Genomic DNA, 23,117 nt, shown 5'->3' with positions numbered 1-23,117 from the left:
CCGATCTGGACGGCCAGCACTCTTCGGTTTTGCCGGTGCTGGACGCAGAAGCAATAGAAGCGCCACGGCAAGAAGTCGCCCCTCGCGGCGGTGGGGGGAGCCCAACAAGGTGGTGGTGAGCGGTATCTGCGGGATTGTCTGCTACACCACCGAATAAGCAAATACTGCACCTCTTCAAGGACATCGGGCCCATCCGCCAGCTCCAGTTCTCACGATTCCCCGACTCCGTCCACTACCGCGGCCTCGCGTTCCTCACGTTCCAGGTCCAACCAGCACTTTGCTTCCTCTCTCTCCCAAGATCTTTCTTAATCTTGAGAAATTGCACCCACCCATGAAGGGGCATGTTAAAATTTTGTTGGGTAAAATTAAATTGCCCCGATTTTTCTGTCGAATGAGAACCAAACAAATCAAAAATACTATACGAATATTAAGAAGAGAAGAAAGAAACTTTTGTTGTAAAATTTCCACACTACAACAGAAGCATAGATATTCCCAGCATCTTTTACGTAGAGATCTAAGGTATAACATCATGAAATGTATCTAGCATTGAAATTACCGATCCGCTGTTCTTGGATGGAGCTGGGGATCGACAAATTTGGAGTTTGATATTGAATAACTTCCGAAAGGGTGAACGTTTCTGCTACTCTAAGACAAGTGAGTTGCAAAGTAACTCATGTGGCTTGGAAACTGATGAGGTGTGAAAGAAAGCAAACAGTCATGCCCAAAAAAAACAACTGAAACAACTCTGAAGGAATTCAAAGTGGTAATATGTTCCTTGATCTAATGGTGAATTGCAACTATTACTGTCTGAGTTCAAGTAGTGACTTTTGGATTGTCTTTATGAAGAAAAAGGTTGTCCGCTTTCTTGAACTTATAAGACAAAAGCTGCACCTAATTGTTGGTTCGCTGAAGGAAAATAAGTGAATAACCTTATATTTCTGTATAGAATTCCCAATTTTTAGTTGTCTTTTCATATCAGACAAAACCATGCTGTGAAATTTGTTTAGTACTGACTCGGTATTCGTTTATAACTCAGAGAAGCAAAATAAGAGGGAGTGGAAGTCATCTGATGCAGTTATTCTACTCCTTTTCAGCCATACACTCACCGGAGCACTTGGGTTAAACCATTTTCTTAGAAGGATACAACAGGTATTTCTGAAAAGTTGGTACACAATAATTTGCCATCCAAACCCTGTTATTCAGGAGTAAGTTAATCCATTTACTTTGGGTTAATTTATTCAACTTCCAAAGGTAGCCTTAGTGAATTAGGTAACTGCAACCTTTTTGTCAGAAATATGTAGTTTAAGATCTTGTTGAAATAAATAACTTCAACAACAATAAAGTCAACTTTTATAGGTAATATGTGGATTGAATAGCATTCTTACAGTCGAGAGTCAGCCTAGTATCATTCCACCCTCCACCCGTGCTATCTGCCTTGGTTTATGCATATGAGTGGATGTAGAAAGTTGCTACATCAAAAAAAATCTAGTTCATTTCTCAGGCCATTTGTTGTATTAAGAAGTTCTAGCCTCCACTATGATCATTATATTAAATGGCAAAAAAAAAAAAAAAAAAATCTTGAAACAAGCACAAATGAATTAAGACATAATATTGCTCATGTGATGGTTTGACAATAGACACATATGCCTATGGATACTACAATTGACTTCTTCTGAATAAGAAAGCAGGCATTTTCTCTATTATTTCAACTACTTGATCATTTTACCAAGGTTTTCAATACCAGTATCGAATCCATACTACTTTTTCCATTGGAGGTATGGTATCAGTATGACACTGGTACCGATGGATATGTACTGAAATTCAAAACATCAAAAAGAATAAAAAAAAAACTATTGGTGCTAACCAGTATGGTTGGCATGCACTAGTATGGCTAATACATACTAGTACAGATTGCTTCAGTGTCTTAGCACCCGTACTAGTGCCGCTTTTGAATTGAAACACTACAATCCTGATAGTACCATCTTATTCTGGCAGTTTTTAAATCCATGCCTTTTACAATGTTTATTTGTTGATAATGATGCATTAGAGGTGTTATCCTCACATTTTCATAACTAATTTCAAATTTTAATGGGTTGATGAGTTTAATATTCTAAAACCCCTAGCTAGTGCTTGGGAACCTAGTTGGAAAGTTGAACAACTTAGGGCCTGTTTGGATATTCGCAATCCTCAAATCTAGTAGGAAATTCAGCCCGGTCTTGCTGGATTACCCAAACAGGCCCTTAGATGGTTGGTTCATCATCAAGGAATGAGAAAGAATAGGTAGAAGAGGAGCAGATAGATGAATAGGAAAATGTAGGGGAAGAGGAGAAATAGGAAATGCAAGAATAACTACATGTTGTGAAAAGGAAAAAGAAATGAAAGAAGAGAAACAATGAAAGAGGCAAAACAAAAGGCAAGAAACAGAATAAAAATTAAACAGGAGGAAAAATGATAGAAGGGAAAGTAAATGAGAAGGAAGAATAACAGAGGATGAAGAAAGTGAGTTACTTGGTGAGGCTAGCGGACAAGCAATTTTGACGAGCAATCTTAGCTTTCTTTACATGCAGTACTTATGTGAGGATTTTTTTCAGTTGTACAAATGCCATTGGTGTTGGACTTAATGCTGCAAGCTATCAATTATAAAGCATATTAATTTGATATACTAACCACATCAGTTATCTTAAGCAAGAGGTTTAACTCAATTCAATAACTGTTTGCTTAAGTTGTATCAGGTGATAAAATTTAATAATGATATAATATATAATGCATTAAATTGTGTTTTTGTTGGCTTAAGGTGGTGCTAGTATTTTAGTGTTTATGTAGAGGAAACAAAGAGGATGCAGGGACACATAAAAACTGCTTTTTCTTTCTATTTTTTGGGGTGAATAAAAACTACTTTCAGTGGTGACAATGATGAGAATGAGAGTCAATTTGTTGCTTACAAGAATTAAAATATGGAGGAGGAGAATATGAGGAAATTGACAGCAAGTCATAAACTTATACATGTAGGGAAGGATGATGATATAAATTTAGCTAGAAGATTGATGGATGAAGGTATGAAGGATTATCTTGGAGATGTTGAACAGGTAAGATTAAGATGTGCAATTAATAGGTGTTAGTTGAGAAGGTTATAAATGTAATATATGCTTGTGCACCACAAATTGTATTGGAGGAAAGAATGAAGAAGCAATCATGGAGGGAGATCGAGTAATGCAAGTAATTCCTGAGAAGAAAGCTTGGCTGTATTGGTGACTTAGATTACCCGTGTAGGAAGTAATAAAGGATGTAATATGGATACTATATAGACACTATTGTAGTTTAGGTTTAAATTAGGTTCGGATTTTTTTTCTTATTTTTTGTGTTTTATTTTTACGTACTTTCTTCTGTGTTGGGTCTTAGGTCTTGTCTATTTAAGTCTTTTGAGAGAGTCCAGGTGTTGTTATTATCTCAGAATTTTCGTAATTATTTTTGGAGATTTATTTCTGGTGTGTTTTTCAGTTCTATTTTTAGTGGTCCTACATTGAATCTATGTTGTATTAGATATATTTGAAGTTAGCAGGATTGTGATTTGAAGAGATTTTGAATTTTTTTTATGTGCGGATCATAAAGTTATGGAATTTGCTGCTCTAGGAAAGTCTTTGTTGTTTCTTTTCATTCTCATAGGAGTGGTGCAATGTTCAATTATAAAAAGTGAGGAATTTGTTGTAATTGAATTTGTTTTTGCAGAGGATGTCTCTGGTTTTCTTCTTCTACACTGTGTATCTTTTCTGGTTGATCTTTTTTGATCCAGGTTTGAACAATTTCCACCAAGAGCATGGTTTTCTACATTAGTGCTGAAATATTCAGCAAAATTGCCCATAAAATTAGATGTTTTCTTCCCCTCCTGATTTTGGTTTTCCGCAGGAGTTCTGATCTTAGTTGCAGGTATCTTCAATCTGATCAAGGGCTTGACTAAAACCATTGGAAATATTCAGGACACAGTCATGCAAATTTGCAACTGTACTGATGGATTTGCAGTGGTTTATGATCCAGAACTGCAAATACTTGTTTTAGGTGAAGACTTGAGCATTTAGTTTCTTTGATGGTGGATTAAGTGAAATCAACTTGTGAAAAGTATGAAGATACGAGGAGAATGCCTGACCCCACGACATAAAGCACTATTCTGGTTTTGTGAATTGGGGAGGGGCCTCAGGGGAGCAAATAAAATCACAAGAAATGGAAGATAAGGTGATTGAAACCTAGAGAAAAGCAAAAAATAATAGTGTTAAATTGATGAGATCTCTTAAGTGTGGACCTCCCAATTCAAGGAATCAAGGTTTAGCATGTTATATTATTAAAGGAGAAATTCTTTGTGCACCGCAGGCGGTGTAGAAATCCGACGTGGAGCGCACCGCTTTATGTGATTGGTCCACATAGCCACCGCTTCTCAACGCACATTTAATGCCTGTAGTTTCATTTTTTTATTTAAAAATATTGAATGATAAAAATACTCCTGCTCTTTGAAAAAAATTGTGACATTTTATGTCTATATTATGACATTCTGCGTGCAGAAAGTCATAATTTTGATGCAGGATATCATAATATGCCACATGATATCATAATTTTTTTCAAAAAATAGAGACATTTTCGTTATTCAAAATTTTCAAACGAATAAGCGAAACTGTATACATTAAATACGCATTGAAAAGTGATTGGACAAAAATGCCCTTTCATATTATGACATCGTGGTCATATTATGACATCCTACATACAGAAAGTCATAATTTGATGCAGGGTGTCATAATATACCACATGATGTCATAATTTTTTTCAAAGAGCAGGGATATTTTCATCATTCAAAATTTTTAAACAAAAAAGTAGAACTGCAGGTATTAAATGTGCGTTGGGAAGCGGTGGCTATGTGGACCAACCACATAAAGCAGTGCGCTTTACATCGGATTTTCTACACCGCTTGTGGTGCACAAAGAATTTCTCATTACTAAAGAGTAGCTAACTTTCATATGGGCTTGTATGGTTTCTATGAGGTGCGTCTTCTTAATGTGCTAGATGCAGAAATGGGCTTTTATGGATCAAGTATCACATCCTAAAAAGTGCTATAACGAGATTACAAATGTAAATGTCCTCTTTCCTTGATCTCGAATCATGTGTTCAATTAAGGCTTAGATGTTTCAATAATGTTGATGTTTAAAATTGCATCTAGGTTTCCTATGTTTAAGCTAAGATAGCTTTGCTGTGCAGGGGATAGGCCATTCATAAAAGTTGAAGAAGATAAATGGAGTTTTGAATTTTTTTTTTTTTTTTTTTTTGTATTTCTTCCTTTTTTTTCCTCATGCATGGAGGATTTGTAAATAGCTTCAGTTCTAGACATGATTAAGATCCTATTCATTAGTTCCTTAGATCTAATTTGAAAGTTAAATCAAGAACTTTGGAGATACAATTGTCGAGGTCAAGTTTCATCAGTATGCAGGTAGTTTGGCGATGTTTCACTTGGCATGCTAACATGTATCATAGCAATTGAATTAAGACTTTGATTTGTATAAAAGATTATTCAATTACGAGTTTCAATTATTATTTTAACTAGTTTTGAGCCCGCGTGTTGCACGTGGGTTCTAGATCATATAATAAATTTTTTTTTAAAAAAATTATATATAAATAGTGAAATAATATCATCCAAATTTTTGATGTCCATTCATATTCTCAACTACACATAGGAGTAGGCTTTTATTGCGAGAGGATAATAATATCAGGTGATTAAGAATTATTAGATAGGAGAGTTTAGACATGGGGCATAATGCAGGTTGATTTCGATCCAAATGGCATTCATAGGTGATAATATGTTGCTTATGTGGACAATCTAAATGGCTAATCTATCATTTTTCAGTTTCTACTTTCATATATATATATATATATATATATATATATATATATATATTAGATTATCTGAGGGAGAACAAAACTTTAAAATACTGAATGTTTCCTTGCATTTTGGTTATTACTTGGTGACTTCTTGAATTTATGTATGTTAGTTAATAATTTGACTTGGGGCGTGGAACTCTTTTGATGCCAGCTGGCAGAAGGCTTGAGGTTTTTCTATAGTGTAGAATACTTATTTTAAACAAAAGAAACCAAGCTGTAATCACCCTAATCAACTGTTTGCGTTTTCTTGTAATCAACATGATGGAAGTTTGCTGGCCCAAGACTTATCAATAAGAAAGTTGGGGTTATTATATGTCTCAGTGTAGCTTATCTGAATGTGATTCCATTATGTTCTACCGGATGGAACAGGATTGCAAAAAATTTCTCTTCAACTTGACAGAATCAAAAAATGTGAGTTGCTTCACCATATTTGCATATCGATGCACCTAATCTTGCTTGTTGTTTATCTGTGACCTGGCCTCATTCTACTGGATTCTGGGGAAAATAAGTATGCCAAAGTCGAACGATGCAGACTAGATTCCCAGAGAAAGAGGAAGCATGCGTTTCTTAGTGAACTCACAAAGATTGATCTATGTCTCTCAGCATACATTGGCATCTCTATTGCATTGTGACAAAAGATGACATAAGAGATCCTACTTCGCTCCCGTGGGATTTGCATTTGACAATAGAACAGGGATATTCCTGGGCTTTTGTGCATAAATTTTGAAGACGACGGGTCACCGGAGAAAGCTATGAAATAAAACCAGGTACAACTGCATGGGAGGCCAATGAGAATAGCATATGCAGTTGGCGATAGGAACTGAACCTTCATAGCTGTTCACAAAAGCTCTTCTCAGGCCTGTTCAAAGCTGACAGATTTTGCAGCACAAAACAGTTAAATGATCCATACTCTAGATTCCTCCTCCGTGGTGGAAGTCCTTCAATTTTAAGATCACAGTCTTGCTCTTGTGGATGCTAGATCCAGATTCTAGATATATTGTTGTGGATGTATCACACGGTCCCTGCTGTGAACTCTTTAATTTACATGTTTTCTTGTTTTGTTAAATAAATGATAGATATTCCTTATCTGATAGGAACAAATCATAGAGCCAGGAATCTTAGAGTGGACCAGTATTCTTTTTAGATTAATCAAAGTGTCTGTTGAACTTTGCTTCCATCATCTATTAACACAGCAACATGATGGACACCTGTCTCGGTCATGGCTTGTCAATTGATAATGGTTTTGGCCTACTGATTTGCTTGTTTCTGTGATTCGTCATTCTGCAACAGAAAAAGAGGTTTGATTTGGATTACCTGGAGGGCTTTTCATGGGTTGGCCGTAAAGAAATAAAATGCATTCTATAATATTGGTCCTAGGATTTGAAACACTGTTATAAGAGTTTGGATGCAATACGTACTCAGCATCATATATTCTGGACCTTCAAATCAAACAGTAGTTTATTTGGCTTTTGCAGAACTACATAGACAAACTCATCCATGTAAAGATATTTGCGATATGATCATCACTGCAATGAGCTGAGAAAACATGCACAAAATAGGAACTTGTCAGATTAAGGAAATTATTGTCTAAATTCAGATCAGATGCATTGGATGAGGTCGGAGCTCACTTTTAAGGCAATCTTATTATTTCTTTACTGGACAATTACACAGAAGATTAAGGGCAGCCATAAACAAAGATCATGGTGATTATTACGAAACATTATCTAACTTAACATAAGTAAAACATAATCTCTTCTAGTAAATCACGAGCATCTAATACTTGTGTTCATCTTCCATGCTAGCTCAGCTGCTAAAATTGTTACTGCATGTAGTTTCAAGTCATAACAAGGAAGTGAGTATGATCTTTTTGATCCTTAGTAACCTATGAATATATGATTGATCTTTTTCCTCTAATCATAATTGCAATAATGATAATTCGGAATATGTTACTGGTTTTATATAAACAAGACAAGCACAACAATAAACCATTAGGCTTAACTACTAGTATGAAACATGTCTTATTCTAATTCAATGAATGATATAACCAATTTAATCCTGAAAATGTGTAATCTCGAGATGCTTATTTAAAGTAGCAAGGCAGCTTGACAGCCACTTAATTTGTATGTCATTGAATTATAGAGGGCCACATGATGATACTAAGTTATTAAAGATTTAATATACATCAGGATTTGAAATTTCCAACGAAAATCCTTGAAACAGTATACGCCGAATGTGGTGCCTTGGAAGGCATTTCGACCGTTGCAGCTGAAAACGATCTACCTAACCACTAAAAAAAGTGAAGATAACTTGTAAAAAAAATATTTTATTTCTTTAGATATAGCTGATGAAATTGGTACCGATGATAGCTCTGTCTTCTGCAAAGTTGTGATAGACTTGGTCAGTCTTGACATCCATTACTTGGATCATGTGGAGTTTGGACTCCAGGTAGTAATTTCTTCTTTCCTTTTTTTTTTTTTTTAAGTCAAATCTCGGTCATCCCCAAACCCCAGTCCTTAAGTGGCAAAATTTGAATCGTTTTTGCTTTGAACAAATGATAATAATCTTTCTTAATATTTGAGATAATTATATATCCTTATTCAATATTTTAAAAATATACATTCTGCTATTCAATTTTTGTTATGTACATGACACATAACTCTATGAGTATTTTTTTGTTAAATAAACTAATGATCTTATTAACATCATTGTTATTTAATCTATTCGAACTTAAAATATTTTATATTTTTTATATTGATATTTTTTATTTTTTAAATTTTAAATTTTATATTTGATTAAAAATTTAAGTGTATATTTTTGAAATGCAGGATGGGGCCGTGTAATTATCCTAAATTTCAAGAATGGTTAGGATAATTTACTCTTTTATCTTCGTTAAAAATTTCAGACTTTAATTATTTTCTATTTTTAACGATCCGGCACATTAATATCTCATTCAAATTAGACTCGGTTAGGAAGGGAGAACAAGGAATTAGTACGTAATCTAGTCTCTAAAAAGGTGGCACTTAAGCGTACGAATTCCTAATCCTAGCCAAAATTTTTTAAAAAAAAAATCCAAATTCCGAATCCTAGCAATAAAAGGTCCGAACTCCGAATCCTAGCAAATAAATCACAATCCCAATCCCGCAGCTCGTGATCTCTCTGTATAACTATATTGCGTTTAGACGTGCCATCCCTCCCGCACTTTCTCCCCCTCTGATTCCCTGATACCGGATAAGCAACCATCCCTATTTTTTTTCACGGTAGTCCCCCAACAAATTTTAGTCCCGAGGGGAGAGAGAAAGAAGGGGAACGAGCGCGGGGGCGGGTAACGAAGCCGGAGTTCCACGCCCCCAACTTCGGACCCCAACCCCCTTTCAATTATTTTTCTACCACTACCCTAACCCAGGGAACAAAAGAACGAAAAAGAAGAAGAAGAGGGGGAGCATTGGTCTCATGGATTCCTCCTCATCTTCCTCCTCCTCTGCCTTCTCCTTCTCCTCCACTCCTCTTCCCATGGAGAACCCCCGATCCCACTCCAAGCCCCAGACTCCGTCCTCCGTCCCCCGGCCTTCGTTCGTCCTCGAGACCACCCTTCGCCCCCTCTCCGCGTCCTCCTCCTCTCGCACGATCTATAGCGACCGCTTCATCCCCAGCCGCACCGGATCCAACTTCGCCCTCTTCGACCTCTCCTCCCTGCCTCCGCCCCACCCCGGCCCCCCTTACTCCTCCGACGGCGGCCGCGAGGACGGATCCGGCGCCTACTCCGCCCTCCTCAGGACTGTCCTCTTCGGGCCCGATCACGGCGTCGCGCCCCCCGCCACCCCCGACCGCTCCTCGCCCCTTGCCGGGCGGAGCTCCTCCTCGTCCTCTTCACCGTCGTCGTCGCTTTCGACTCCTAGCAGGAATATTTTTAGGTTCAAGGCGGAGGTGCCGCGGTACTCGCTTTCGGCTGGCTTCGACGATGCCCTTCCTGGGTTTGTTTCCACCCCGCCCAAGACGCTGAGGAAGATCCCAAGATCTCCGTATAAGGTAATTGTTTTTGTTTTCTTTCTTTTTTCCCCTGCGGGTTGTTACTAATTTTCCTTTCGATTCAGAAAGATTGCTTTTATGGCTTCTTTGGTGCTGATGTGTTGGTTGTGGTTGGTTTTAGGTGCTGGATGCACCGGCATTGCAGGATGATTTCTATCTTAATCTTGTGGATTGGTCTTCTCAGAATGTGCTTGCTGTGGGTTTGGGCAATTGTGTCTATCTCTGGAATGCCTGCAGCAGCAAGGTGAGATGTTGGCCGAGGTTTGATCTGATATTTGTCGTGCAACGTTTTATTTTTTTTTCCCTTTACTATTGATTGCCTGCAATTTTTAAATAGTTTTCTGCAATATGGTTTTGATGGCAGGTCACGAAGCTCTGTGACTTGGGTGTGGATGACAGTGTTTGCTCTGTGGGATGGTCTCAGCGTGGCACCCACTTGGCTGTTGGCACGAGCCAAGGTAAAGTGCAGGTGAGTTCTTTGTCTTATTTTATGGTGTGGTGTGAGAAGAAACCTTGTGGATGAATTTGAGCTTGCAAATTTCATTATGGCTGTTATTAGCATGATTCTGATAGATTTTGTCAATGATGTCTACTTAATTTGGAGAATGGGTGTTTCAAAGAGGTAATAAAGTTGCCTTCTAATTGCAGTATGAACGTGCTCATCTCGTTCATTCCTAGATAGGTTATTGATTTTTATCTTTATTGGTATATCTTGTAAAGGAGACCTTACTTCTTTTTGCCTCTCTCAATTTTGGCCTGTACCAATGTTGGAAAAAAAAAAAATCTTGCTTGAATAAAGTAATGATTGGCTATGCTTTATGACCTGGTTTGTAAGTGCTTTCAAATGCATTCGTATTGTTTGAAGTAGACCAGGGTTTCTGAATATATTTAAATGAATTTTGGTATCATCTGCTACATTATGCCCTCAAAATCATATACAAATTCATCTACTATTTCTTCATGGCCTACGAATTCCTGGTGTCACACCCCAGTTAAGGTGGATTTATCAGATGTCTGAAATTTGTACGGTGACTTTTTCACTCTTTGTGGTGTAGATATGGGATGCATCTCGCTGTCGAAGGATAAGGACCATGGAGGGCCATCGCCTGCGGGTTGGAGCTCTAGCATGGAGTTCATCAGTGTTATCTTCAGGCAGTCGTGACAAGTCGATTCTTCAACGTGATATTCGTGCTCAAGAAGATTTTATTAGCAAGCTCACAGGGCATAAATCAGAGGCAAGACATTCCTAATAAGTCATGAATAGGGTTCTGCCTGCTCCTTCCTGTGATCCTATCTTTTGATATTCTCTATATTGTTTGTGCGTGCTTAGCAATAATAATAATCAAAGCAGTCCTTCTTTATATTAATGTCCAGCTACTTCTTTGTCAAAATAATAAATGTTTTCTAATGAGATTCAAATGTTTAATGTTCTTTACTTATAAGCTTCCCTTCAACCTTTTTTTTGCATGTCCTTGACACTTTTTCTTATGTAGGTTTGTGGGCTGAAGTGGTCTTATGATAACCGTGAACTTGCATCTGGTGGAAATGATAACAGGGTAGGCCACAATTTTTTTTGTTCTCATGTTGAGGAGAAGTGTGTTCATTCATGAATATTTATTGCAATAAATTGTTCACATCTAGCTGTATTCTTGACTTTCTTTCATATTGCATCATGTTCAGCTTTTTGTCTGGAACCAGCATTCAACACAACCTGTACTCAAGTATTGTGACCACACGGCAGCTGTGAAGGCTATCGCTTGGTCGCCACATCTTCATGGACTTCTTGCATCTGGTGGAGGAACTGCAGACCGATGCATTCGTTTTTGGAATACAACCACTAACTCTCGCTTGAGCTGCATGGACACTGGAAGTCAGGTAGCCTGCTGCTCATATAATATCCAGCTATGATACATATTTAGTTCTAGTTCTATGAACAAACTGCTGAAATACTATGACATTAACCCTTCATCTATATAAATTAATGAGGTTATTCTAATGTTGATTCTCGTAACTTCTCTCTGGATGGCTATAAATTAATGTTGAACAGTATATGATCAGCAAACAGGGAAGAATTGAATAACCGAATCTTACTCAAGCAGAGTAGGTGAAAATTAATGTTAAGTATTAGCAATAATTTCCGATCAAAGGCTTGGCTGTTCAAACTTGTATGTTATGTTCCTAGTATGAGCTATATTCCCTGTCCAAGCATGCCTTTCGATTTCTATTCACAAAAGGTTGTTGCTTATCTCTCTCTTGTTATAATGCTTCCACTTGAAGCCATTGGTCTCTGTTGCTCATTAGAAGTCATTAACAATCTATTCTTTATGATACAATAATTTACCATTGCAACTTATGAGATTCATCTAGCATGCATGTTTAAACTATCTTCAACTTCCATGCTCACCTCTCTTCCCCCAATATTTACTTTCATTATTCTCATTCTTGCAATGCAAGTTACATGCCGAAGCCTTTTATAGTTTCTAGCTTGTTAGCTCATTTTAAATATTTGGCCTTCACATGAACTTTACCTTATTTATTTATGGCATTCAAAACTTACAATAATCTGAAAGGAAATATCTATTTCATGTTCCCCACTTTAAATAGATATATATGATTTTAAGTTCCTTTGCATAAGATTCTTGATAATAATACAGCTATAAACTCTGTATAAGGTCTTGCATGGTCATCTTTGTCAATTAAATCTTTCTTTTCATCTGTATTCCTAACAGATTTGCATTCTATATTATAAATTTTCAGTTGATATCTATACCCACATCACCATGCAAATTCTTTGCAAATCGTGATTTGGCATTAATCTTTATTCACATCTCAATAAGGTCATGTCAATATTTGCAGTAACATAGACAATTTGGCTTCCACTAAATGTTGGCACTTCTATGAAAAATACAGAAACAGCACGATTAGTACTCAGCAGAATTACTTTAAGGAATTCTTATCATTATTCCCTTGTGAATGTTTTTTTCCCTCCAAAAAAATTAGTTCTTAGTTTGACCTATCATGGTTGTAAACTTTCGACTCTAAAAACAAATAATTCTCAATGTTTCTACTGTCCCGTTAATGTGTCTATAGTGATGAAAAAAACTTGTCGTGTGCCTCTGTTTTATACCTATCAAATCATCAGTGGTATGCTTTTGCCAAATCCATTGATTGGATTATGTCTTCCTTCCTTCTTTAGGTTTCTATTGTTACCACAATGCTGTAATCATCCTGATAACCTGATAAAGAACTTCTCATAAAATCAACTTGCTTTTGAATATTACTACCATTTTATTCTTGTCCATCCACCCTCACCTCTATATTCTATTTCTTCCTTTAAGATGAAATTCTTAACTGTTGATGCACTTTTGCTTGTCACATATATTCAAACAAGATCAAGAAAAAAAAAAAAACTTCCCAACTAATTGGGTCTTTTAATAAATATATATGTTAAATAGCCAAGGATTTGATGCATTGAAGACAAGTATGTGAAATAAAGTTATCAAAAATAATTGATTATAAATGAGTTTTGTGGTCAGATCCTAAACCACTTATAAAAGGTAGCTTGCATGATCAAAACTGCAGTTTTTATCAAAAAGTCAAAAAAAAAAAAAAAAGCATCTTCTCCATTGATGGAAGATTAGCAAAAACTGTGAGATTATTAGGAAACTGAAACAAGAATAATAATTGGACATGAACAGATACGCTTTAGGGAATGTTATATTCTATACCATTACTATGCATGATAAAATATGCAAATCATAGCTCACACAAAAAGGGAAAAAATCTTAAAGTTTTCAATGGGCATCTTTGTGGGCAATTGACATAAGAAACATGAGAAGTGAATGAAGTTTCATCGCAAGGGTATTACAGTAGAGGTTGTCTCTTTTCAAGTTAATAAAGATAACTTGGTTATATGCAAATTTTCCCACAATTAAGGGTATGTTTGGATTTTTCTATAGGATTGTACTGAAAATCATGTAGGATTTGTGGATTGGACCAATACAACCAGTAGAACTCATGAGGTACATGCTGGACTAGGTCTATATTCATAAAATGCCCAGGAATAACTTCAGAGTGAGCCGGACTGAATCCCAGGAGAAAAAAGAGGGGACTCACTGAGGTCTTTTATGAATATAAGGATTCGACCTGTTCCACTCCAAAGCTATTCTTGGGTATGTATGAGTATAGGCCTAACGCAGCCAATAGCCTGTGATCTTGCTGGTTGTACTGGCCCAATCTACAAATCCTATAGGATTTTCAGCCAAATCTTATAGGAAAATCCAAACAGGTCCAAAATATGTGAATTTTCTCACAATTAGAATTTATGTCTTTCAGTTATTTAAAACTTGGTTCATAGTATTGGACTGGACTTGCCCTATATGAGCATACACAGTATCATACTAGTAACAAAACAATACTCTGTTTGGAGAGCATATCGAGTGTCAATACCACGAGTAGACGCATGCCGATACTGACCAGAACGGAACGGTACCCATGCAGGTTCCAAAATTGGTACTACAAGCCTTGGTTTAAACTAGCAAGATTACGCAAGATCTTTTTAATGGATATCTCTCAAGGTTTTTGTCAAGAATGTACTCCATATTTAGTTTTCTTTTAGCTATGGTTTGAAATTTATTCTAGGAGTGGATGGCATGTTGACATTGGATATGACAATCTTGGTGAAGTTGGTCATTCATATTGTTCCCAACCATCTTGGTGAAGTTGGTGCTCCCCATATATTTTAAATGTTGATGAGTAATGGTATATGCATCCTATGGAACTAACAACTGCAACATTGCAGTCTTGTTACATGCTAAAAGGTGATTCTTCCTATAATGTTGGGGGCACTAGAGGATTTTGTGACTAGGAAATCAGGTTATCTTCATGGAGAAAACTCTATGGTCTAGAGTTGTTAATGTGAAACATAGGACTGAAGAGTTGAACCCCCACCTCTTGTAGTCTAGTAAAACATTGTGGGTCTTATGATGTTTTTGTCAAGGATATCCTATTATCGGGAAGGTAGTCATTGGTTCTTGGGAGGTGAAGAAAGTTGGAATAATTAAAGGATCCTTAATTAGGGACGTTTTCCTCTATAGAAAATTCCTTTCTCTAGGCACTCATCCTTGTTAAACTTTCTTTGAGTGAATCAACTTATCAATGAGGGCTTTTGGTGAATAATCTAGAACTATTCATGTAGGAGATTATGATAGATAGAGATCACTGCATTCCATTATTCGGGTTTGGTGGTTATTCTATATTGGACTCTTAGGGAACAAGGAATGGTGACTGCCAAAGAGACTCAGGTGAATGATTTGGGTTGTCAAAGTCACTCATGGAGCTTCCATGCTCTTATTTATCCAAAAATGAAGGTGCACTACTAAAAATGGTTGCATGACAAGTTTAAGTCCAAAAACTTACTATGGAGATTAAGTCTTCAGCCTGATGGATTCTGTAAATTATCTTCATTTCCAGTGGTGGACTCTGCTAATCTATTTTTGAGTATAGACACTCTCAAGGTGGATGATGGTTGTATAGGAGGATGATTGAAGTGGTGAATATCAACAAGAGAATATGCAGATGATGATTCTTGCCTTCATGCTTTTGCAGGTTTGGCTTGGCAAAAGGACTAGTTTATGCTTTATGCCATGTGGGGTGTACGCACAAGAGGTAGTTGCCAAGACCAACGGCATGCCTTGAGATTCTAGATTCTAGGTCTCATAAACCGTAATATGGATATCAGGTCTGCTACAATAACATAGTTCTAAGATGGGTTGAACTTAATACAAATGCTTCATCTAAAGTTGTTTTAAGTTCAAAGGTAGGGGGCCTTGTTGCCTAGAATTATGGTGGTCAACTAATGTGAGTGAGGACTGCCATTTCAAGCTGTGATATTTTTGCTATTTAGTTCCTAGCTTTTAACATGCTCTTGGTGTAGCTATGCATTCATAGCATAAGATGTACATATCAACTCAAACCCTAAGATTGATGTAGCTTGCACCAAAGGCCTAGTTCAATGCCCTTTCATGGCGAAGCTTCTGGCATTTGATTGTTTATTATTGTTAGAATCCTTGTGTTATGATGTCCAAAACTCCAAGTTCAAGCTGTCATACTTGGCAATTTAATTGCTAGCTATTTTTGATAATAGTAATTACTAGCTTTTTAACATGCTCTTGGTGTAGTTATGCATTGGCAGCACAAGTTGTGTATCTATCTATGCATACTCTGACATGGATGTAGTATGCATCCAAAGCCTAATTCAATGCTTTTCATGAAAGGAGCTGGTGGGCTTTGTTTGTAGATTACTATTAGAGTTCTTGTGTTATGATGTTCAAATTCACCAAAATAGCTTAACATACATGTGCCGACATGGCATCATGATGCCACCTTTATGGAATCTGTGCTCAATATGCAATAGCTGGTAGACATGGTTTTGATGAATACAACTAGGGACAGGGGATGCCACAGGGAGGCACCTACCTTGGTGGGGGTCCCCATCGATGGGCTGCATTGGGTAGATGATGTTGGCCATGGTGGATGTGGTAGCAGACGGTAATGAGACTGGAGGCCAAGCTAGGAAGGCTAGGGCATTTTGTGGGATGAAGACAGAGCCTAGTTGGGGGCTTTTTTCTTTCAGCTGATGCTATGCAGTTGGTTTATTCAAGAGGATCGTTTGATGGGTGACATCTCATCAATAAAATAGTTTAAAGAAGATTATTATTTTAGGCCACCACTCGATGATGAGTGCTTGTTTCCTAAAAAATTATTAGCTGAATCCTTGTATCCCAAAATAGGGGATAAGACAGATAAGCAACTCAAGTGCACAGCCATACCCAACTCATACCTGAAGCCATGTAGTATAGATCTTGTCTTTTATGAGTTGACCCATTTTTACACAAACATTATTACAGAGCTGTTTAAGCTGCCAGTTAAGCTTGTGCAAGCGAATAATATGTTCTGGGATTATGATATCCTTGTGGAATTATTAATGGTGTTTTTGGTGATATAGCGGCAGCATGGTACAACTTCCTCCTTTTTAGAGTTTTAGGCAGCAAAAGTTTTAGCTTAGCACATGGATTAGTTGTGTGGCAACCAATTGGGCCATGGATCCTGCATTCATTCTGCATATTATTTTTTTTTTAAAATGTTTAATTTTTGAGTTTTTTTGGTGGTGTGTGTCCATATGTGGATGATATCAGGGAGCAATGTTCATAGAAATTAGAGAGTCCAGGCAAGAAGGGGACAAGGAGATATCGTGTTTTTAAAAAAAAAAAAAAAATCTGTAATTGGTCAGCCAGTAAGGCACAGATTACAAGACAAATAACCAAATCAAAAGACGTCAGCCAATTGTAATTAGTCAGGAGCTAGAGGACAAGACTTAAGGGTTGGAAATTTTATGGACTCTAGCTTGGCTGAACAACATAGTGTGGGAATTCATGCATGCATCTGCTGTGTGAATGTAGACTTGTGTAGCTTGTCTGCGCACATGTGCATACGTGGGTTTAGACCTGGTTAAATGTATCTAAGCAGACAGTTTTTAAGCAACACCTTTTTCTGGCTTCTTAGTGGGTATCAATGGCTAGATGTATGTAAGCAGACATTGTTTAAGAAAAAACCTTTTCTGGCTTCTTAGTGGGTATCAATGGCTTGATGTATCTAAGCAGACTTTTTTTTTTTGGTTGTACTGCTGGCTGCCTCTAAGAATTATCCGTCTGGATGCTCTTTTGCTGAATATTGCTTTGCATATTGGAATTATCTGACATGAATGACATCCATCCCTGTTATGGTTTTCTTCAGTGCTTTCTAGTAGTTGCCAGTATCAAATTCAAGCACCTTTGTAGAAGTTTCTGAAATGGGATGAGCAGTGGTATAAATGTGATTAGCAGGTCCAATATGCTATATAGATCAGAACAAAAATACCTGACTTAAATCACTGGAAAAATTATTCTGATATACTTAATTGAACTAGGGGTGTGCAATGATTAGTGACAAGTTTTATGTTGAAGCCATCGAATAGAAATAATTTGCCATTTTGGTATTTTGCATTTCCAGGATCAAATCAATATATTGAATCCTTTTCCTTCTTTTTTTTTTTTTTTTTGTTTTGGTAAGGGTGTTTTGAGTTGGGGGGTGGGGGGGCGCGGGTGGGGGAGAGCACTTGCCATCTGGTGTATTGTTTTGTCTCTTTCTTTATGCCTTTTATATCACATTGAGCCTTTTCCCATTCAGGGAAATAATTGACTCTTTCCCTACTACTGTACATTGTAGAAATAGAACCACTGTTCTGATGTCCAGTTTCCTTGTGGAACTCTTTATTGTTCTTTGGGTGGGAATACATTTATGGTTCCTTTCATTAAAAGCAATTCAAAATGTAGAATGGTTGCTGTATTTTAGATCAAAAATAAATGCTGAAATTTAGGGAACAGTGATGATGTGTTTGGCAAAGTTAGCAGGGAACAGATTTTGTTGTTGTTTGTGTCAATAACTTGCAGTCCTCTTCATATGTCCACTATTTGAGAACCTTCTTTTTTCAGGTGCCTGCTTGTTTACCTTTAATTTATTGCTGAAATGTATGCTTCTAGGAAAAGCAAGGTGGGAATAATGCAAGCTGATGATAGTGTTATGTAATATTCTATTAAAGAAAGTGACATGACAATGTATTTTCGCCGCTAAATACGACAGTGACATTTTTAGAAATGAAAGAGAAACTATCTGCTTATCGTCCTTGTGCAGGTCTGCAATCTTGTGTGGTCAAAGAATGTTAATGAACTCGTGACCACCCATGGGTACTCCCAAAACCAAATAATTGTTTGGCGATACCCAACCATGTCAAAGGTATATTTCCCTATGCCTACTGTAATTAAACAGAATTATGAATGTTTTAATCTACTTAAGCATCTTCCATTGTATTTTACAGCTTGCAACACTAACCGGCCATACATGCAGAGTATTGTATCTAGCCATCTCTCCTGATGGCCAGGTGACTCGCTTCTTCTCTATTTAACTATGCAGTTTCTGCCTCAGCGCAGCCTTTACTTCTTTGCTCAACATTCTCCTCCCTTGTACAGACTATCGTCACAGGAGCAGGTGATGAAACACTTAGATTTTGGAATGTATTCCCATCTCCTAAATTTCAGGTGATTGGTTTTCTCACTGACATAAAATAAATTCATGGCCTTCACTACTCAGATTTCTCATTATTTGAGTTTTCTCAGAAAAAAAATTATTTCTCATTATTTGAATCTTGGTGTTTCTATATTTGGTATCCAGAGATTTCATTTTCTCCAGGAAAATGATATGTTAATTTAGTCATATTCCTAAATAACAGAAAACTAGTGTTAGATATTGTTTTGAAAGGAGGGGTAAAATGGAGTTTCACCCATGAAGCACACCCTGCCCCGGCGCCGGCGCCCCCCCCCCCCTCCCACACTTTTGAATTGAATCTCATCCAAGTCTATCTATTTTGGGGATAATATTTGGGGAGTGATCAGCACTCTTCTTAAATACCTCAGCAGGGTGGAGAACAATCAACCAGTCACGGTAACCTGAGTGAACATTTGTTTAAGCATTCTCGATCTATTCTGATGGGCAATTTAGATTGTCTCTTCGAACTATACAAATATATATCGCCAAAAGCAATAGATAAATTTTCATTTTGGTTCTCCCCATTCCTTACATATCATCACAAATTTTTGTTTCACCTTATCAATTGCAAAAGGTTGGTTATTTTTTCTGACTTTAATTTCGATGACAGAACACTGACAGTGATATTGGAGCCAGATCTCTTGGGAGAAGTCACATCCGGTGACCTCTTTAAGAACTTGTAGGGAGCAGCCCATCTGTAAAGCTATTGATTTTACATCCTCAGTTGGAAGTTAAAATTCTGCAAGCTTGACAATCGTCAGCAGGAGGAGAATTGTATCACGCCATGCTGATTTTGCTCCCCATCCCACCCCTTCCGACCCCACTGGCCAGACGTTTAAAAGAAAAGGGTAAAAGATGGAGGATGAAAAGCTGATGTATTGCTCAAGATCAGCTTATTGAGAATTGCATGTTTCTATCTCTTTGGTTGATCATTGTAGATATAATGGTGGTATGAATTGCGGGGAAGCAATTGGTTACACCTTGTAACATAAAATGCTTGCACGTATTTCCACAAAATACGCCCTGTCAATATTCATTATATTTATATCTGTTACCCTCTCTCTTTTCGTTCTTTGATCATTTATTCATTTATGAGGCAGGGAATATTGCACATAATAAGCATATGGTATAGGCCATGAATCAAATGATTTTATGTGAAGGAGCATTAAATTGGATTGTGGGTGATCCGAACAGGTGGCAATGGTTTGATTTTTTTTCTTCACCCAAAAAAAAAAAAAAGATTTTTCGTTAATTGTTATTTAATGTGAATTATTGGGCACCTATGGTTCTGGAGATGATTTGATAAAGATGCAAAGTATTGCTGATCCCATTAGGAAATTATGCAGTTTAAGTGACAATAATATTCTATAGATGGTTATAATTTTATCAATAGAAAATGGGAAAACGCTTCTAGGTGCTTGGGAAGTGCTTAGAAAATTCGTTGAGCTTATGACTGCGGACTTGTGAGTCCATGACCAAACAAACCGGGCTGCGGTATTTAGCAAGCTACACCAATCCTCCGGTTAAGATTGTCCACGATTCTACGTTATAATCATAAATAAAAAGAAATGTGATACATTTTTAATTTACTTTTAAAGTCTCAATGTAATCTACTCTTATTCTGGAAGTCAAAATACCTACTTTCAACATGATTGCTAAAATCATTTTGAAATATCTGAATTTTTTTGAATAAATTAATGAAATCCAATCCACATGCATTGCACATATTGAGATCTATGAGCAATAATTATGTGATCTATGAATGTGATCTATGAGGAATAAGCATGTTATCAGTGTAACATATGAAAAGTTTAGGATTAGGTTTCCTTTTCATTGTACTCACTATTGAGTGTAAGAATGCCTTTGATTGGTCTAGGATGAAACACTTGACAGATGCCCATACTCCCATTATCCAATTAATTATGCAGAATAATTTTTATTTTTAATTAACGTAATTACATGATATATCCGGTGCACATGATTCATTCAAGAGGACGGAGTATCTAGTGTAGGTTGGATTCCATGACATGTGGTGCGCGACTTGGTCAACTGCCGAGGGCATCTAATTGAGTGGCTGTGAATGTTCAAACAATTGGAGTGCACATAAATGTCTCAAGCCGAAACGATGACCGGTAGATGGTTATTATTCCATCAACTTGAATGTTTGAGACAAAGTCTCTTTACCATGCCCTCCAGATTAGTGAATTATAAGGTACACGTGGTGAACGAGGCTGATTCGAGAGAGTACCTGACAAAAGGTGGTGGATCCATCAACTGTTAATGTTTTGGATTAAATCTTCTGCCAACTTACTGAAAGACCAGTTCTTCACCTCTGTTCTAGTCGTCATCTCGTGGTTTTCTTCTTCTTCTCACCAAAAGATTGGCTCTACTTTGGTTATTTCCGTTGTTCGGAACTCGTCTCGCATTTCTACACATGAGTTCCAGGAGTCCCATATGAAGAATCTGGTCTCGGAGATAATGTTAATTACAAAGATATGATGTTGCTTTCATGACAATTTTTCAAAGATGCGAGTATCATATGTTAATAGCATGACAAAGATGGCCCTAAAACCATGACAAAGATAATTTTAATATAACAACAACCACATTTAAGACCATGGTCATCACCAACTGTACGCGATAGGCCCAGCAGATTCTACTTTCTAAAGAATGCCAAATATCAACCACCAAAAAAAAAATAATAATAATAATAATAAAAGGAAGAAGAAAAGAGTGCCGAACATTTGCATTCCTTGACAGGATGACTTTCTAACCTCTTCGAGCAGATGGTGACGTTAATTTTAACTTAGGAAAGCAACTCTAAATCCAGAGTAAAGAAATATTATTTATGCAGCTTCAGTGTATGGTGGGCTAAGTTGGCCAAGGTTTTCAGCACTTTCCACAGTTTTCACCTGCTGCACTTGAGTTACCATATGCTTTGCGCGCGACACTGTAGATCCTTCGGCCAATAAAAGCTCCCTTTTTCCTGTTACACAAATAAATGGACATATCTTCCAATAAATTAGCAATTCTCATTTTTGTAATCGTAATGGATGACATTATTAAACACTTCCATAATACAAGCAAATGATATGCTTAATATAAATTAATTTATTTTGATGTGACTCAAATAATTCTATTGGGATGTCACAGACTGATGAATGCGTTCCTTAACTTGTGTTCGCTTAGTATTTTAAAATCCAAATAGATGGACTGGACCGACATGTCCAACTCGTCGTCGGTTGGATCGTACAAGATGGGCCAACTTGAGACCTGAAATTAGAAATGCTTGTTCAAAGCACTAACATGGCCAGCTTAACTTTGGTTGGACAATTGCACTTCAACTTGCATATCAGCCAATTAGACAGAACCACGGATGGGACCATAGATTAGATCCAACCACCCCTAATTAATTGCCTCATGGTTCACATTTGTATACAAGCAGAGGTGGTTGTAGTCCTCAGGAGGATGCAGGTTGTCTCTTTCATGCAAAAAAATAATTAATCTTCCTTTTAGCATATGAACCATTGGTTCGTGCTTTGTATAGCTTTCAAAGCAAGATGTCTATCCTATGGTTAGAAGGGAGAAACTAGAGGGCTTTAAAAGCTATACAAAGAGGGATCCAATGGTTGACATCGTGAAAGCAAATCAATCATTCTTTGCATGAAGGATACAATACGGACCTTTCTCTAGAATCTTGGAATACCTTACCTAGATAGCTAATTTACAAGATATGACTTAAAACTGCTTTGTAAATTTAATTATTCAAGCATTGCAGTACTAGTTATTATTTCTGATCAATAAGGATTAGTCGATAAGTAAATCAGGTTAGACCGGTGGGCTCATCACTCAAGATGGCTGCTGGTGGAGTGGCGTTGAAGCCCAGTAAATTAAGGGGATGATGCCTTGTAGGTGGACCAACTAATTCGGGCCCCACCTGGGATCCCTGCCAACACCCGGCACCGACACTACCCTGCCTTCGTCGTGGCTCTTGGGTTGTCACATCCCTTCGTATTCTTTGCTTTCCCCCTTTT

At 37.2% G+C, this 23,117-nt stretch overlaps 1 protein-coding gene and 1 long non-coding RNA gene across 3 annotated transcripts; both read left to right on the top strand.

Moving 5' to 3' along the window:
* Window positions 1-7,002, top strand: LOC114914079 (uncharacterized). Of its 2 annotated transcripts, XR_012140783.1 has the most exons (3): window positions 1-263; window positions 3,727-3,790; window positions 3,904-7,002. It is a non-coding gene; the product is annotated as an uncharacterized lncRNA (long non-coding RNA). The 2 variants fall into 2 exon arrangements; XR_012140782.1 differs by having other exon boundaries at window positions 3,727-7,002.
* A 2,174-nt stretch (window positions 7,003-9,176) lies between these two features.
* LOC105043292 (B-type cell cycle switch protein ccs52A) lies at window positions 9,177-19,960 on the top strand. Its single transcript, XM_010920784.4, has 10 exons — window positions 9,177-9,942; window positions 10,064-10,186; window positions 10,307-10,411; window positions 10,998-11,177; window positions 11,436-11,498; window positions 11,623-11,817; window positions 18,673-18,774; window positions 18,857-18,919; window positions 19,008-19,076; window positions 19,694-19,960. The coding sequence occupies exons 1-10, from the start codon at window positions 9,367-9,369 to the stop codon at window positions 19,745-19,747; spliced, it is 1,530 nt and encodes a 509-aa protein (XP_010919086.1). The 5' UTR covers window positions 9,177-9,366; the 3' UTR covers window positions 19,748-19,960.
* The last annotated feature ends 3,157 nt before the right edge of the window (window positions 19,961-23,117 follow it).

This window comes from Elaeis guineensis, chromosome 4, assembly GCF_000442705.2.
Source record: "Elaeis guineensis isolate ETL-2024a chromosome 4, EG11, whole genome shotgun sequence".
In the NCBI taxonomy this organism is placed as follows: domain Eukaryota; kingdom Viridiplantae; phylum Streptophyta; class Magnoliopsida; order Arecales; family Arecaceae; genus Elaeis; species Elaeis guineensis.
This window is presented reverse-complemented; position numbering and strand designations above follow the sequence as displayed.

Bases quoted from the DNA above. Each gene is read 5' to 3' on its own strand.
- LOC105043292 (XM_010920784.4), top strand. From the start codon at position 9,367: ATGGATTCCTCCTCATCTTCCTCCTCCTCTGCCTTCTCCTTCTCCTCC. The intron at 11,499-11,622 runs GTAGGCCACAAT...CATCATGTTCAG, and splicing joins CTGGTGGAAATGATAACAGG to CTTTTTGTCTGGAACCAGCA. The intron at 18,920-19,007 runs GTGACTCGCTTC...TCCCTTGTACAG, and splicing joins CCATCTCTCCTGATGGCCAG to ACTATCGTCACAGGAGCAGG.